The sequence below is a fragment of the Candidozyma pseudohaemuli genome, assembly GCF_003013735.1.
Source record: "Candidozyma pseudohaemuli strain B12108 chromosome Unknown scaffold00003, whole genome shotgun sequence".
In the NCBI taxonomy this organism is placed as follows: domain Eukaryota; kingdom Fungi; phylum Ascomycota; class Pichiomycetes; order Serinales; family Metschnikowiaceae; genus Candidozyma; species Candidozyma pseudohaemuli.
Window position 1 is genome coordinate 209,639 of NW_020194437.1, and position 13,830 is coordinate 223,468.

The 13,830-nt window shown below is 45.8% G+C and overlaps 3 protein-coding genes across 3 annotated transcripts; 2 read left to right on the forward strand and 1 right to left on the reverse strand.

Annotated features, from left to right (window-relative positions):
• Positions 1–351: 351 nt before the first annotated feature.
• C7M61_001867 (CFEM domain-containing protein) lies at positions 352–7,174 on the reverse strand (the record flags this gene model as incomplete). The annotated part of the gene is made up of 3 exons (XM_024857264.1): positions 352–1,002; positions 1,507–4,242; positions 5,939–7,174. The coding sequence occupies 3 exons, from the start codon at positions 7,172–7,174 to the stop codon at positions 352–354; spliced, it is 4,623 nt and encodes a 1,540-aa protein (XP_024714400.1).
• A 2,133-nt stretch (positions 7,175–9,307) lies between these two features.
• Positions 9,308–10,345, forward strand: RAV2 (Rav2p; the record flags this gene model as incomplete). The annotated part of the gene is made up of 1 exon (XM_024857265.1): positions 9,308–10,345. The coding sequence occupies one exon, from the start codon at positions 9,308–9,310 to the stop codon at positions 10,343–10,345; it is 1,038 nt and encodes a 345-aa protein (XP_024714401.1).
• A 210-nt stretch (positions 10,346–10,555) lies between these two features.
• STE23 (metalloendopeptidase) lies at positions 10,556–13,729 on the forward strand (the record flags this gene model as incomplete). Its single annotated transcript, XM_024857266.1, has 1 exon — positions 10,556–13,729. The coding sequence occupies one exon, from the start codon at positions 10,556–10,558 to the stop codon at positions 13,727–13,729; it is 3,174 nt and encodes a 1,057-aa protein (XP_024714402.1).
• Positions 13,730–13,830: the final 101 nt, after the last annotated feature.

A 13,830-nucleotide genomic window follows, 5' to 3' on the forward strand; every position in this document is an offset into this window, starting at 1 on the left:
GAAGTAGGCCGTTCTAATTTGAAGCCAGGTAAATAAAGACTGTTCTTTTTTCCTCATTATTATACCTTCAACCGTAAAACCCCTCTTCCTAGCATTGATCTGGAAACCCCCACAACAAAAGCCCCAAAAGCATAAAACGTCTTCAACGGCGACAAAGCCCCTTTGCAATTCAACCAACTGAGTATCTATTTTGAGCCAAGAAATCAATCACATCGTTCAATGCCATTGTCGTTACGCATCTACAATTTGAGCACCTACAGAAAACAATCGAGGGTATGCAAAATCAACTTGAGTTATATCCTTGTTTTGAGGGAAGCCACACGCTGCTCCCCTGGAAAGCGAACTAAAAACTTACAACAAAGCACCAACAACACCGGCAATGGCAGCAGCGAAGGAAGCAGCCTTGACTGGAGCACCGGCCTCGAAAGAGGAGACGTCGGCAACGGAGGATGGAGCCTCGGAAGAGGAGGCCTCCTCAGCCTCAGACTGGGTGGAGGTGGCCAATGTGGATGGAGCAGCGGTGGTCTCGGCGCTGGCTGGAGCCTCGGAGCTCACGAAAGAAGAAGCAGCAACTGAAGAGGCGCCAGAAGCAGCAGCGGAAGAAGCAGCAGACGAGGAAGCAGCAACAGACGAAGCGGCGGAGGATGAAGCGGCGGAAGAAGAAGCGGAGGACGATGCGGAAGAAGACTCGGAGGAGGAGGACTCGAAAACGGAAGAAGAAGAGGCCGAGTTTCCAGAAACATCGTGGCCGTGCTCCTTACAAGTAGACTCGAAAGCATCCTTGGCAGTCTGGGCATCGCCGCTAGGGCATCTGTCATCCAAACATTGTTCAACCTTCTCTCCAATGGAGGTACAGATGCACTCCAAGTCAGCCAAGTTGTTGCACTGGGAGTTCTTCTCAACCTCTGCAACGCAAGCCAACAAACAGGCTGGAGGAGTGGCCATCACCTGAGAGACGGAGGCGGCCAAAGCAGCGATAGCGGTGAATTTCAAGCCGTACATCTTTTTTCTATAGTCTAGCGAAAGGAACCAAAAAGGGTGGTGTAGCGTGGTTGAGAAAAAAACCGATGTTTTTTGGATGGTGAAAACCTAGACTGGAGTGAGGTGGTGATCGCTAATGTTTGGATGCTTGTGTACACTCCTGGGCCCATAGTTAAAGGCGAGAGCGCTTCCAGACTGGCTATATTTAGCTCGGTTCTCGTGGAAACAACAATGTCACGTGCCTGTGTTTGGCAATGTGATCCGTTTTTGACACTCGCAACACTTCTTGTTAAGGAATTTTCTGGCAGATAAGACTCTGCTCATAGTCCTTTGGCCATCTAGACCTAGGTTTTTAACCAACACAAAGCTGTCATTTCGAGTTCAGATTCCATCTCGTGAAGTCGTAAGCAATTTCCATAATGAAATATCTTCAATTTAGTGATAGTAAAACACACAAACTAATAGTTCATCGGAACCGTCACCGTAATGAAGCCAATTTCGCAGCCATTACTACTATAGCCTGACTTTGGCTGTGACTCCCTGAATTTGCAACAAGATCTGGCCGCTAAATTCACCCACTTGAACCATCATGTCTGACTTCACCACCACTTCCAACTCTCCGTTCAATGCTCTTCTCAAGATATCGCCTCCAACTCCGGAACCAACCTTGTACGGAATTCGCTTGGTACGGAAAATACCAGGCGGAATCATCATGTCACCAACGTTGTCCGCATATGCTAGTACATGCTCCTCGTATATCGCTTGACACAGCAAAAGGTCAACTAGGATTGCTTGGTTATTGATGGGGTTGAACACAAGAAGCTCGACTTCAGATGTAAGGATATGGATCGTAGCTTCAATAAGGAACGGGCTTCCGTTCGCAAGCTCCTGTTTGGCTGATGTCTCGTCCTCGTCAGGATGCGGAAATTTCAAGTGGGGCAAGGTAATGTCTGGTACATGTAGATGCTTCACTACCTGATCTAAGTCGGTGCTTGCTGCAGTTTGCAAACCTTTGACACCGATAGTAATATTCGATGCACCGGAAAGCACAAGACTGACAAATTTCTCTGCTGAATTTCTTTCAGCAAACGTAGCACAGTCCACTTGCAAAAGAGCTGGAATAGTGATGCGCTTGTGGGTTTGAGGGAAGCTTAGATCATGAAAGGTAACATTGCCAATCTGAGCATCCTCGAATAGTATAGCAAAAACTAAATCTTGCTTGTTGAGATCCAAACTCAATGGAATGGGGTTGAAAACCTCAGCCTCTATTGCAAATGTCACCCAATCATGCCCAGAGCTCAACAAGGCTACCGTCAGCATACTGATATTCATATTCTTCAAGAGCCAGTCAAGGAACTTTTCATCAGACTTTTGCAACACTCCCGCATGTTTTGGGTCAAAATTTATATTCTTCACCGTAATATCCCCAAGTGTAGTGTTGAGGAGTGGCAGATCAAGCTTGACCTGCTTAATATCAGCATCGATTGTTGGAAAAGCAGGCTTGTGCTCGTTCAACCATCTGTTGACGAAGTCGCCCAAGAAATTAAAATCATGGAAAACGAACTCCCAGTTTGCGAGATTGCCAAGTATAGATGTAGTATTGCCGCTATCCCCTGCGATAGCTAGGCCGCTGCTCAGGACAGTAGACGCACTTCCAACTGTGGCGTTGCCATCTAATATTTCCACGGATGAAGTCCACTTAGAAAGAGATGCTTCAAAGCCTCTTTGGGAAATCGGCAAAGAAACTGCTGCTTTGAAATCACAGCTTGTGTTGACATTAAGCTTCCCTGGTTGGGACAGGAATATGCTCAAGTCCATCGAAGTGATGTCAAGGCGAGATAGATAGTCACCTAGAGGAAGGCCACTCCGTGTGCTGACTGGAATTTCAATATTCACATCGACCAGCGTGAGAATATTGTAGAGCCATTTGGGCAAGTTTTGAGCGTTTTGCAAAGTCTTCGTAGCCAGTACAAAGATATCCAACAACCCTTCATTTGAGATCTTCGATACAAATTGGTTAAAAGCAGATTGGCCGTTTTTGCAGACTTTGAGAAGATTGTCGGGTACACGTTCTATGTTTCCCTTGACGTCAATCTCCGTGAGCAAATTCGGCTTCACCGTAAAAGGGTCCGACTCCCATAAGCCCAAGTATGAAGGTTTCCCATCGCAGTCAGCAATTGCAACATCCCATTGAACAGACCTGAAATCTAGCTTGATCGGTAGGATGTCAAGTAGAAGTGTCGCATTGAGTGCTATGCCTTCTCTCTCCAAATCAAGATTTAAAGACTCCACACTCAAAGGTGATACCATTCTTTCGGGACTTATGACAGCGTCTTCACGGATGTTGACTGGCCCCGCATTGAATTTAATCCCTTTGGTCTTTATGTCTGTGGTGAAATCGACCTCGATCGAGAGGGGGAGAGGCTCCGAGCGATTGTGTTTCAAAAGATCCTCTAAAAGGTCTGTCAATGAATCATCGACAAAATATGCCTCTGTAATAAAATCATACTCCGTAAGACGGTGATCAATGAGATCAACCAGAACCTCGGGAGCGTAGACATCAAGCACATGGACTCTGTTGATGCCTTCTCCACTGACGAATACTCTGGATGCATCAGTGGGTACAACCGTTACTCCACCAATAAGCAAAGCAATCACTTTAAGCGCCAGGCCATAAAAGCGGCTTTGTATGCTCTCGTAGTCAACAAATGTGGAGCCCACCACATGCACAGTCAAGCCTGAGTCACTGATATCCAGTACAGAGACGCTGTGAAGCTCAGAAATGAAAGCCTGGTCCAAGAGCATCGGTAGATTGCGTGCAACTAGTAGCACTATAAGCAATGCCGCAATAATGAGTAAGATAAGCCAAGATAGCCATGGAGTGGAGCAGAAGGTTTGTGAGAACCACCCAGAGAAACCTCTGCGAGTGTTGGATGCCCGTAGCTGGCGATGTAAGCCTTCTTCTAATGCAACATACGATTCGGAACAATCGCTCCCGAGCAATGGCGTTAGTTCATTCTGCAAGTCCTCATCTCTGATGATGGAGTTCTCCCTCACTATTCTAGGGCTTGTAGCAGGGACAATTGCATCCACAGCAATCTCGTCACGAGACGGTTTGTGGTTCGGTGTTTTGGGCGTTGAGCTGGCCCTCACGGACAGAGCCTCTATTGCTTGGACTGGACTGGAAAGCTCCTGGCTCGTGATAGTACTCTTCTTAGATGGCCCATCTGTGAGATTTTTCGGACTTGGATCCGAGGTACTCTGGGGTTTTGAAGGTGGTTCTTCTGTAGATGGAGACACTATCGGTGTTTGGTGTACCCCATTGCTTTCGTTTCCAGAAGTCACCTCCTGGTTGGGTTGCCTCGGTTCCTGATGATCATCTGACAGGGACATCTGAGATGACTAGGGCGTTGTGTTCTTGAATGTTGTAGAATTTGTTTATGACAGGAGAAGTATGCCGCTCTTCTGATTGTAATTCAATTTCGATTGCTCTACCTCGCTGGAGTAGATCGTGACTTAGGGATATCTCTGATCAATTACCCCAGGAATGCGCGGGTGATGAACCTCTATAGACGAGCACAGTCCCCACCTGGGGCCATTGTGAAGTATTATTTTCGAGAATCGGCGAATATTGAGGAGAGCTGGAAAGGCTTGGGTGGGTGATTTGAATTCTATGTACAGTAAGGAGAAATAAGGTTTCATCGTTTCTGCGGACCGTTTTGCGATGATGTATGGAGCGGGCAAGGATGAGCAGCCTCATTCGGTGCACCATGTGTTCAGTGATTGTATTGGGGGATTTGGTGGAATTTAGGAATTGACTTTTTGTGATTTTTCTCTATAGTTCATTTTGTTGACCTGAGATGGTTATGAGTGTTAGATGGCACCGTCTGCAAAACGGTTGTAGGTGGGATTTGACGAACTTCGGTTTGACGATTGGCTGCAACGATTGATTCTCTTTTGTTTTTTTGTTATCTGTTTCACGTCTCCGTAATTGTTAAGGGTCATATTACGTATGCACGAAGGTTCCATGGTCCAGATTTACGTGCACTAAGCGTCACCTTTTCCTTCAATCTCGACGAAGCTACTATTTCCTCGGAACATCAACCTATACTTGTCTCTGAATTTTCAGTTCTCGCAAAGTACCCCCATCTTTTCCCAGATAGCTCAATCAACTGCTTGAAAGGACAATCAATTGGTAGCCTTAATCACTAGTCAAATGAAATTCCTCATTCAAGTATCCTCATCGATTATTGCTAGCTTACTTAAAATAGATTAGTAGACGCTACAGTCATCTCTGCATTTCGAAAGCTTTTTTCATGTAGCACACCTCTTTATAGATGCATCGCTCTTATTGCAGACTTTGCTCCCTTCGGTTTCGTTCTCCTATCTTCTTGAGTTAAAAGCAAACACTAAAATCCTAATCAGTTCTTAAATAAAATTATTTTGAAGAACTCGTCAACTCTCGATTTTCTTCATCGAATTAAGAGCTATTGTCCAAGAATCCTCGAAGCAAGTCCTCCACATTGCTCGAGCTACTCTGCCCTCCCTGCCTTATCGACTGTATGAAACTGTCAACCTGTGCAATGGCTACATGCTTTTGCAGTGCTTTTGCAGCCAATTCTGATATTCAGGACATTTACGTATCTCGAGATTGGTGGTATATTATAGTCATACAAACAAAGAACAGTAAAAAAATAAAATCTTGATTTCATGAATCTAAGCTCCCAGGGGCAAGACCCAATTAGTTAAAAAAATGATGGCAATTTGAATATCGCAACAGGCCCGCTGCCACAGGCCATAACATTGTATGGTACAATAAGGTCTTTTGTATTTCTGTTTCGTGGTTGGGCACGCCAGAATCAAAGGGTGAATTTGTTTTGAGTTACCCGTGTTCTCCACTTTGGATTCCACCCTTCGTTCTATAGCGCGAGAGACCTTCCCGAACCGCTTAGTGTACATGGCCATGGGCATGGTCATGCTGCTGCACACTAGGATCCACGTTTGGGTCGACGCTGTCAATGTTAGGGTCCACAGGTGGGTTCAGCAAGCTATGGTTGCCGGGAGCGGCCTCCATAGCAGCAATAACAGCAACATCCTGGACAGATGGGTGGTTACCATCGTCGTGGTGGTGCTGACCATGGTGAGCGTGGTGCTGAAGCTGTTGGTGGTGAAGCTGCTGCTGCTGCTGTTGCTGAAGGTAGTGCTGTTGCTGAAGAAGCTGGTGGTCGTGAAGCAGGGCCTCTGGGTAACCAGCCACGGCAGCCACTGCAGCAGCGGTGCCGTTGTTGCCACGGTTCAATGGCTTCTCAACCAAGGTTCTAGTGTACTTAGCTCTCTTCTTCTTGCCACCACCACCGGAGGAGAAGTTAGGCTCAGGAGGATGGTTGTGGGCTGGGTGGATCATTCTCAAGATCCACATCTCCAGGTCCTTCTTGTCGTCATCTGGGTAGCCATCAAAGTCAGCTTCCTTCTTCATCTTCTTAGCCTTATCCTTGTCAGGTGGGTACAAGTTGGCCACCAATCTGTAACCACACTTGGATCTCTTGGTGTAGGCAACTCTCTGTCTCTTGGTAGCGTCCTTGACAGTGGTTCTGAAAGAACCAGAACGCTCACACTGGAAGTACACGGCCTTTGGCTTCGACGAGTTGATGACAATCTTACATTGTTCCTCCTCGTTCAACACCGTCTTGACGTACTTGACAAGCTCTTGCTTGGAAGAGAAGGTCTTGATGATGTCACCCTCACCATGTCTAGACACAAGGAAACCACCATTCTCAAACTCCATGGGCGCCGTCTGGAACTGGTGCTGCTGGTGGAGCTGTTGCTGCTGCAAATGGTGCTGCGGCATGTGGTGTTGTTGTTGCAAAGGATGGTGCATCTGCTGCTGATGAAGCTGAGGGTGGTGGTGGTGATGCAATTGGTGTTGGTGGTGCATCTGCTGCTGTTGCAACTGCTGTTGTTGTTGCAACTGGGCAGCGGCAGCTGGGTTAAGACCCAAGTAGCGGGCCTCCTCGTCCAGGTGGGCCATAACGGGGTTTGGAATTTCATGGCCCAACGCAATAGCGGCAGCAGTGGTGTGGTCCAACTGCGACGCGTGGTGGAGGTGCTGCTGCTGCAAATGTTGTTGTTGATGGGGATTTAATCCCTGGCCATGGTTAGTGGACCTCTCGTTGGATGTGGAGGGACCAGACATGTTTGTTTTTCAGGGGGGACTTTTTTTGTTGTGTGCCGAATTTCACCTAGCACGGACAATAACAACGAACGGGAAGTAGTTTTTAGTTTCAACTATAAGCTGAAAACAAGTTTGGAATGTAGTAGACGAAGGTTTACCTAAACTCTGGGGTGTGGATATAAACAAATTCCTGCACACCTACCTAACACTGTTTAGTAGACTCAGGTCCTGGACATAAAAGTAGTTGTGGGAAGGAGGAAAATGTGTTGATGTTGCGAGGGTGGGAGGATAGGAGTTTTCTCGCTGTCGTGCATAAACCGTAAAAATATGCGGGTGCACGGGTTCTATGCCTTCCGCCCATTGGCCCATCCTGCAGACATTCCATTGCCATCGCCAGGAAAGCCGTGGATTACTCGATACTGGGAGGTTCCATAAGCAAAAGAACCAAATATTTGGCATTTATCCCCACCTGGTAACCTCCAGTTCGAGTTTGGCTTCTTGAGCTGCCCTGTGTGTCGACAAATGGCAAAGGTCTTCGTGGTGTACGGGTGTTGGCTATTCCCTTTCCGCCGCTCGGTTGGGAAGCCGCTATTCCCAGGTATGAAACATACTGTTGATGGGCGTAGATATCGTACTTGCCAGGTGTTGATGGTTTGCAACACCAGGGATGGCAGTTTTTGGTTTTAAACTGGAAAAAGCAAGTGATATGTAAGGTTCAGACAACCTGGTCTAAATTTCTGTAGTCCTGCCGATGCTTCGATTCCTGCCTTTCGCAGACAGGAAGCACTGTTGTTCTGCTATATGGTGCATTGACAACCGCAAGAAGATCTGGGTATTGTGAAGAATATTTTGCATCAATTGCGCTGTAGACGACAAGAATTTACGAAAGAAGAGTCGAATTTGCCATTGTATAGGCTTTTTTACATGTTTCCCTCCTGGCAAAAGAGTGTATGCTAAAGCTCCCAGAGACACTCCAGTTAGCAAGAGACAGTACTACCTTCACATTGCTCGTAGGTCGTTACACAAGTAGCATAGCCGAAGTGGCAGGTTTCGGCTAGGCCGGAGAACCTAAACTGGTGAGTTAAAATTTCTAAGTCTGCGTCGCTGGAAATCTTTACATTAAAGTTCGTCTGTTATCGATTTGTTGATGATGTTTGAAAACCCAGTCTGATGCAATTCTCTTGACCTTTGCTTTGCTACGTAGACTCTAGCTGTCGTCTACCGCTGATAATTATTTACAAATCATTGTTTACTGCCATTCGCCGATCAATAGGCTGGGTTGATGATCGACTTGTGTTGGATCAGACTAGCGTAACTCGATTTGCGCTTAAGCCATGGAATAAGACTGGCAACGTCAAAGCGACAATGTTACCGGTTCTAGCCCTTGAAAGTGTGAGGATTTCAAAACAAAAGTGGTTCACCCTTTGTAGGTTGTTGTAAGCCGTTCTCGACTTCCTTCCGTAGGCTATGCAAGTTGTTCATAATATCAAGAACGCCGTTGGCGGGTTTATGAAGTAACTTTTCAAAACATTCTTTGCCATTTCATTGAATTAGCTTTCATTAATTCAGCTTCATATGATACTCTATGTGATGGCTTACTGTGGGTACGTAGTCGTCTTCACGAGTACCAAGAAGTTGTAATTCCGAGAGCTCAAATGTTGCCCCTTTCCCATCATTTCTACGTTCACATCATTTTTTAATATTGCATATTCCTGTCTCGAGATTGACGTTCTGGTTTGTCTGCCCGATCACTGATTACCTGTAATACGGAAGAGCTACCGAAAGACGATGAACAAGACAGTTGGCGGAAAATCAATAAACCGACTATATAATCTGGTGATGTAATTATTTGTTCCAATCAAAGTTTGTTTAAAAGATTGGTATTTTGATTTTTTTCAACCTGTTCTTTATTACTAGTTTTGCAACCATTTCTCAATCGCACACTCATTTCAGAAACATCAACCTGGTCTCCAGGTAAACACAATTAAAACATACACTCAAAGAAATCGCATTTCCACAACCTCAATTAAATAACCCTACAATTAACTCAAAAACTCGAAGACTCCATATCTTCCACCATCATCCTTCGTTTCCTCCACTACTACTGCACTTACCTGCGGACTCTAATTATCACCAATAAGCTCCCTACCTACAATGCTATCCTTGACATCAACGCAACGTGATCAGATCAGAACACTCAAACAGCAAAGCCGCGATAGAGAGCTCCATTGGCTTGTGGAGCTGGTAGTCCAGCCTGAACTTCCCCAGCTAATTGAAGCTTTACAGATATGTTCCAACCTCATACTATATAACTCTCCTCAGAGTCCTGACGCATCAAAGCACATTGAAAAGGGCCCAGCGGTGACACTTCCTGTATCTTCAGCAAAGCTGGAGGCGGTGAAGGGAATCCTCGTGAGAGATGGAGCCTACATAACCAAGATGAGTGTTGCAATCAAAGAGAAACACTTCAACAGGGCAGTCCACCACATCAAGCTCGCTAAGCCTATCAAGCTCACGCAAATCACTGCCGCAAAAAAAGCAATTGAGCTGTCGGTAACCCTCATAGTGCAAGCAGAATCCATATTTGATGATAACCTGGTGGAGCAGTGTGAGGAAACACATCGTGAAAAGCATCAGCTGCTTCTTGAATTGTTCCAAACCCTCCTACTGGAGCTACTGGTTGCCAAGAAAGCTCTCCAGCTTCCTACGGATCCCGAGCTTGTCTTCCCTCTGCACATTACTCCCTCCAACCACTTTGAGCCTGAACTTAGCCCTCACATTGCCTTGGATCTCTACATTTCCCAAGCTGAAGTGTGTCTCGATCTTAAAGACTTGTTCATTGTTACGGAGGAGCCATGGTCTGAAATCGACCAAGAGACAGGCAAATCCTACGTCGATAAGGTCAGAGACCGGATGTCTGAGGGGAAGAGGGACGAAATGGAGCATTCGAAGAAAGAAAAGGAGAAAGCGGGTGTTTTCAGCAATGTCTTCGGTCACTTATCGCTTCGACCAAAATACGAAGCTCAGGACTACATTACAAGGTGTATCACATACAACAACCAAGTGGTTATGGTGGACCGAAAACTCGAAGTTTCGTCGGCGGATCCCGTACTAGTCAGCGCCTTCACAAAGCTCGATTCCGTGGAGTACATCGTGTCCAGCTTCATGGACAATATCAAAAAACTCATGTAAAGCTGTTATCAGTGTGCCACATTTTGCAGCCGGTATATGACCCAGATACGGTCGCATTCCTCCAAGGTACTTTTTTGGTGTCCAGATTTGCGCTCATATATAATACTGAGCGCTCCACAATTCATGCTCAGAAGGTTGTTTTCCACAGACACCAGAGCACCTTTTCGATTTCCGAGTTTCAGCTTTTTCAAAAAACACAAGGTATTTGCGATGAGATCCGCCTACACTATCCTCGCTGACGACCCGGCTATTGAGAAACCGCTCTTGGACGATCGCAGCTATAGATTTATCAAACTAGACTCCAACGACTTACATGTATTATTGATCAGCGACCCCTCCTCAGACAGAGCGGCTGCTTCCTTGGATGTTCACGTGGGATCGTTCGCCGATAAGGAATATAACGTTTCCGGTTTGGCTCATTTCTGTGAGCACCTCTTGTTCATGGGCACCGGCAAGTATCCCGAGGAAAATGAATACCTGAGCTACTTATCCAAACACTCAGGCCACTCCAACGCATATACTGCGTCCGAACACACAAACTACTTCTTTGAAGTTAGTTCAGATTACTTGGAAGGAGCCTTGGATAGGTTCTCCCAGTTCTTCATCGACCCTTTGTTCAGCAAAAGTTGCAAGGACAGAGAAATCAAGGCCGTTGATTCTGAAAACAAGAAAAACTTACAAAATGACATGTGGCGCTTGTATCAGCTCGACAAACTGACAAGTAACCCCAAGCATCCATACAACGGATTCTCCACAGGTAACTTCGGCACATTGCACGAGGAGCCTGCTAGCAGAGGCGTCAATGTTCGTGACGTGTTGCTTGACTTCTACAAAGACCACTACTCCTCCAACATCATGAGTTTGGTCGTCTTGGGCAAGGACTCTCTCGACGATCTTACCTACTGGGCCATCACAAAGTTTTCTGATGTGCCTAATGCTAATCTTTCAAGACCATCATACAACGGACAGCTCATTTATAAGCCTGACAACATGGGTAAGATCTTGAAGGCCAAGCCTATCATGGACTCCACCAAGCTAGATCTTACATTTTTGATCCCCGACGACCAGGAACATAACTGGGACAAGAGGCCTGGAAGCTACTACTCGCACCTCATTGGCCATGAGAGTAAGGGTTCCATTTTGCACTACTTACAAAAGAAAAACTGGGTTAACGAGCTCTCTGCTGGCAGCATGAAAATATGTGACGGGTGTTCGGTATTTTCTGCAGAGCTCGATTTGACTCCACTGGGATTGGAAAACTGGGAAGAGATTGTTGTTCACTTCTTCGAGTACTTGAAGATGCTCCAAACCCAAGAACCACCAGAGTGGTTATGGAAGGAGTTAAGTGACATGTCCAAGATTGACTTCAGATTCAAGCAGAAGGAGAGAACTTCCAACACTGTTTCAAAATTGAGCAGCTCTTTGTTCAAGTTCAAAGAAGACTTCTACATTCCCCCAGAGAGATTATTAAATTGTACCGTCTTGAGAGAATTCGATCCCCAAGAAATCAAGAAGTTCGGCAACCATTTGAACCCATCTAACTTGAGAATCTCTTTGACATCCCAGACATTCGAAAACCTACCAAACAAGGAAAAGTGGTATGGCACTGAGTACTCGTATGAAGACATCTCTGAAGGCCTCATGAATGCTTTGAAGAGCGTCTCCGTTAACAGCGACTTGCACCTTCCTGCTCCAAATAAGTTTATTCCCGAAGATTTCACCGTCAAGGGTGAAAAGGTCGAGAAGGCCTTGCCTCATCCTTGGTTGATCACAGACACACCCAAATTTGAAATCTGGTATAAGCAAGATGACAGATTCAGGATTCCCAAGGGATCCATCAGTCTTGTTGTGCACGCGCCACCATTGGGTGACGATATCGAGTCCTCCGTTTTGGGATTGCTTTTGGGTGAGTTGATGGAGGATGAGTTCAATGAGATGAACTACTTTGCTGATCTCGTGGGGTTGAAATTCTCCCTTCTGCAATTTAGGGACTCCTTCTCAATCAAGGCTAGTGGATACAACGACAAGCTTCCTGCTTTCCTTGTGGAAGTCTTGAACAAGTTTGTCAACTTTGAGCCTAAGCTGGACAGATTCGAATCCATCAAATACAAGATCGCTCAAGATCTCAAGAATGCTGGATATGATATTCCTTACGCCCAGATCGGCACTCACTTTTTGCAATTTTTGAACGAAAAGACATACCCAGATACCGAAAAGGTCGAAGTGCTCGAGAAGATCACATTCAACGATTTGCAGAACTTCACAAAGGAGAAGTTATGGAGCAAAGGTATCTTTGTCCAGGGGTTGATTCACGGTAATTTCGAGTACTCCACTGCTAAAAAGGTTAGTCAAGACCTCGAAGATGCTTTCAATGCCAGAGAGCAAATTGCCGATTCCAAAGCGCAGGTTGATGAGATTGTCAGATTCCAAAGTGTTCATTTGGACGTTGGAGAGAGTGTGAGGTATGAATTACCCTTGCAAGATCCATCTAACGTGAACTCATGTTTGGAGTACTTCGTTCAAGTCGGAAAAGTTGAAAAGAATAATGCTCGTTTGAGAGTACTCACCGACTTGTTGGCGACAATGCTTCACGAACCTTGCTTCAACCAGTTACGTACCAAGGAGCAGCTTGGATATGTCGTGTTCTCCGGATACAGACTGACCAGATCCTACTTTGGCCTCAGGGTGCTCGTCCAATCTGAAAGACCTTGTGATTATCTTCAGTACAGAGTCGAAAAGTTTTTGGAATCTTTTAAGAAGCAAAAGCTTGGTGGTGCACTTACGGAAGAGGTGTTTACGAAGTACAAGCAGTCTTTGAAGAACATGAAGTTGACAAAGTTGAAGAACCTTGGTGAGGAGACCTCACTCTACTGGAATGCCATCAATAACGGTTACTATGATTTTGAACAGAAGACCGAAGATGTCAAGATTTTGGAGACTGTTACGAAACAGGAGCTCGTCGACTTCTTCAATGATTACTTCGACGTTCACCAAAGCACCAAGTCAGCTCGTTTGAGTGTGTGTTTGACGCTGAGAAAGACTCCAGTGTTTGATGACAAGAAGAACTTCGTCACCGCTGTCCATAACTACATCTACGACTCCGAGCTGTCTATTGCAACGGATGAGATCGACAAGATAGTTGAGGAGAAGGGCGCAGACCTTCAAGCCGTATCCAACACCATTTGTGGCTCCGAAGAAGAAAGAAGGAAGTTTGTTTCGGAGATTGAAGAGAGAACTAAGCAGCCTACACCTACTGGATATCCAAAGGGTAAGCTTGAGAGTAACACCTATCGCTTCCAAGAGACACATCCACGCGGCGGTGCCCCACAACCAGTCTTGCCATTGAGCAAGTACTACTATCCTCACGAGGAAGCCCATCTTTAACTTAAAAAATAAATAGACGTAATCACGAATCCAACATTTGATGTAGTCTGGGGTGGAGGCACGGGTGCGAATAGACTCCATGTTGTCAAGTATCGGTGTCG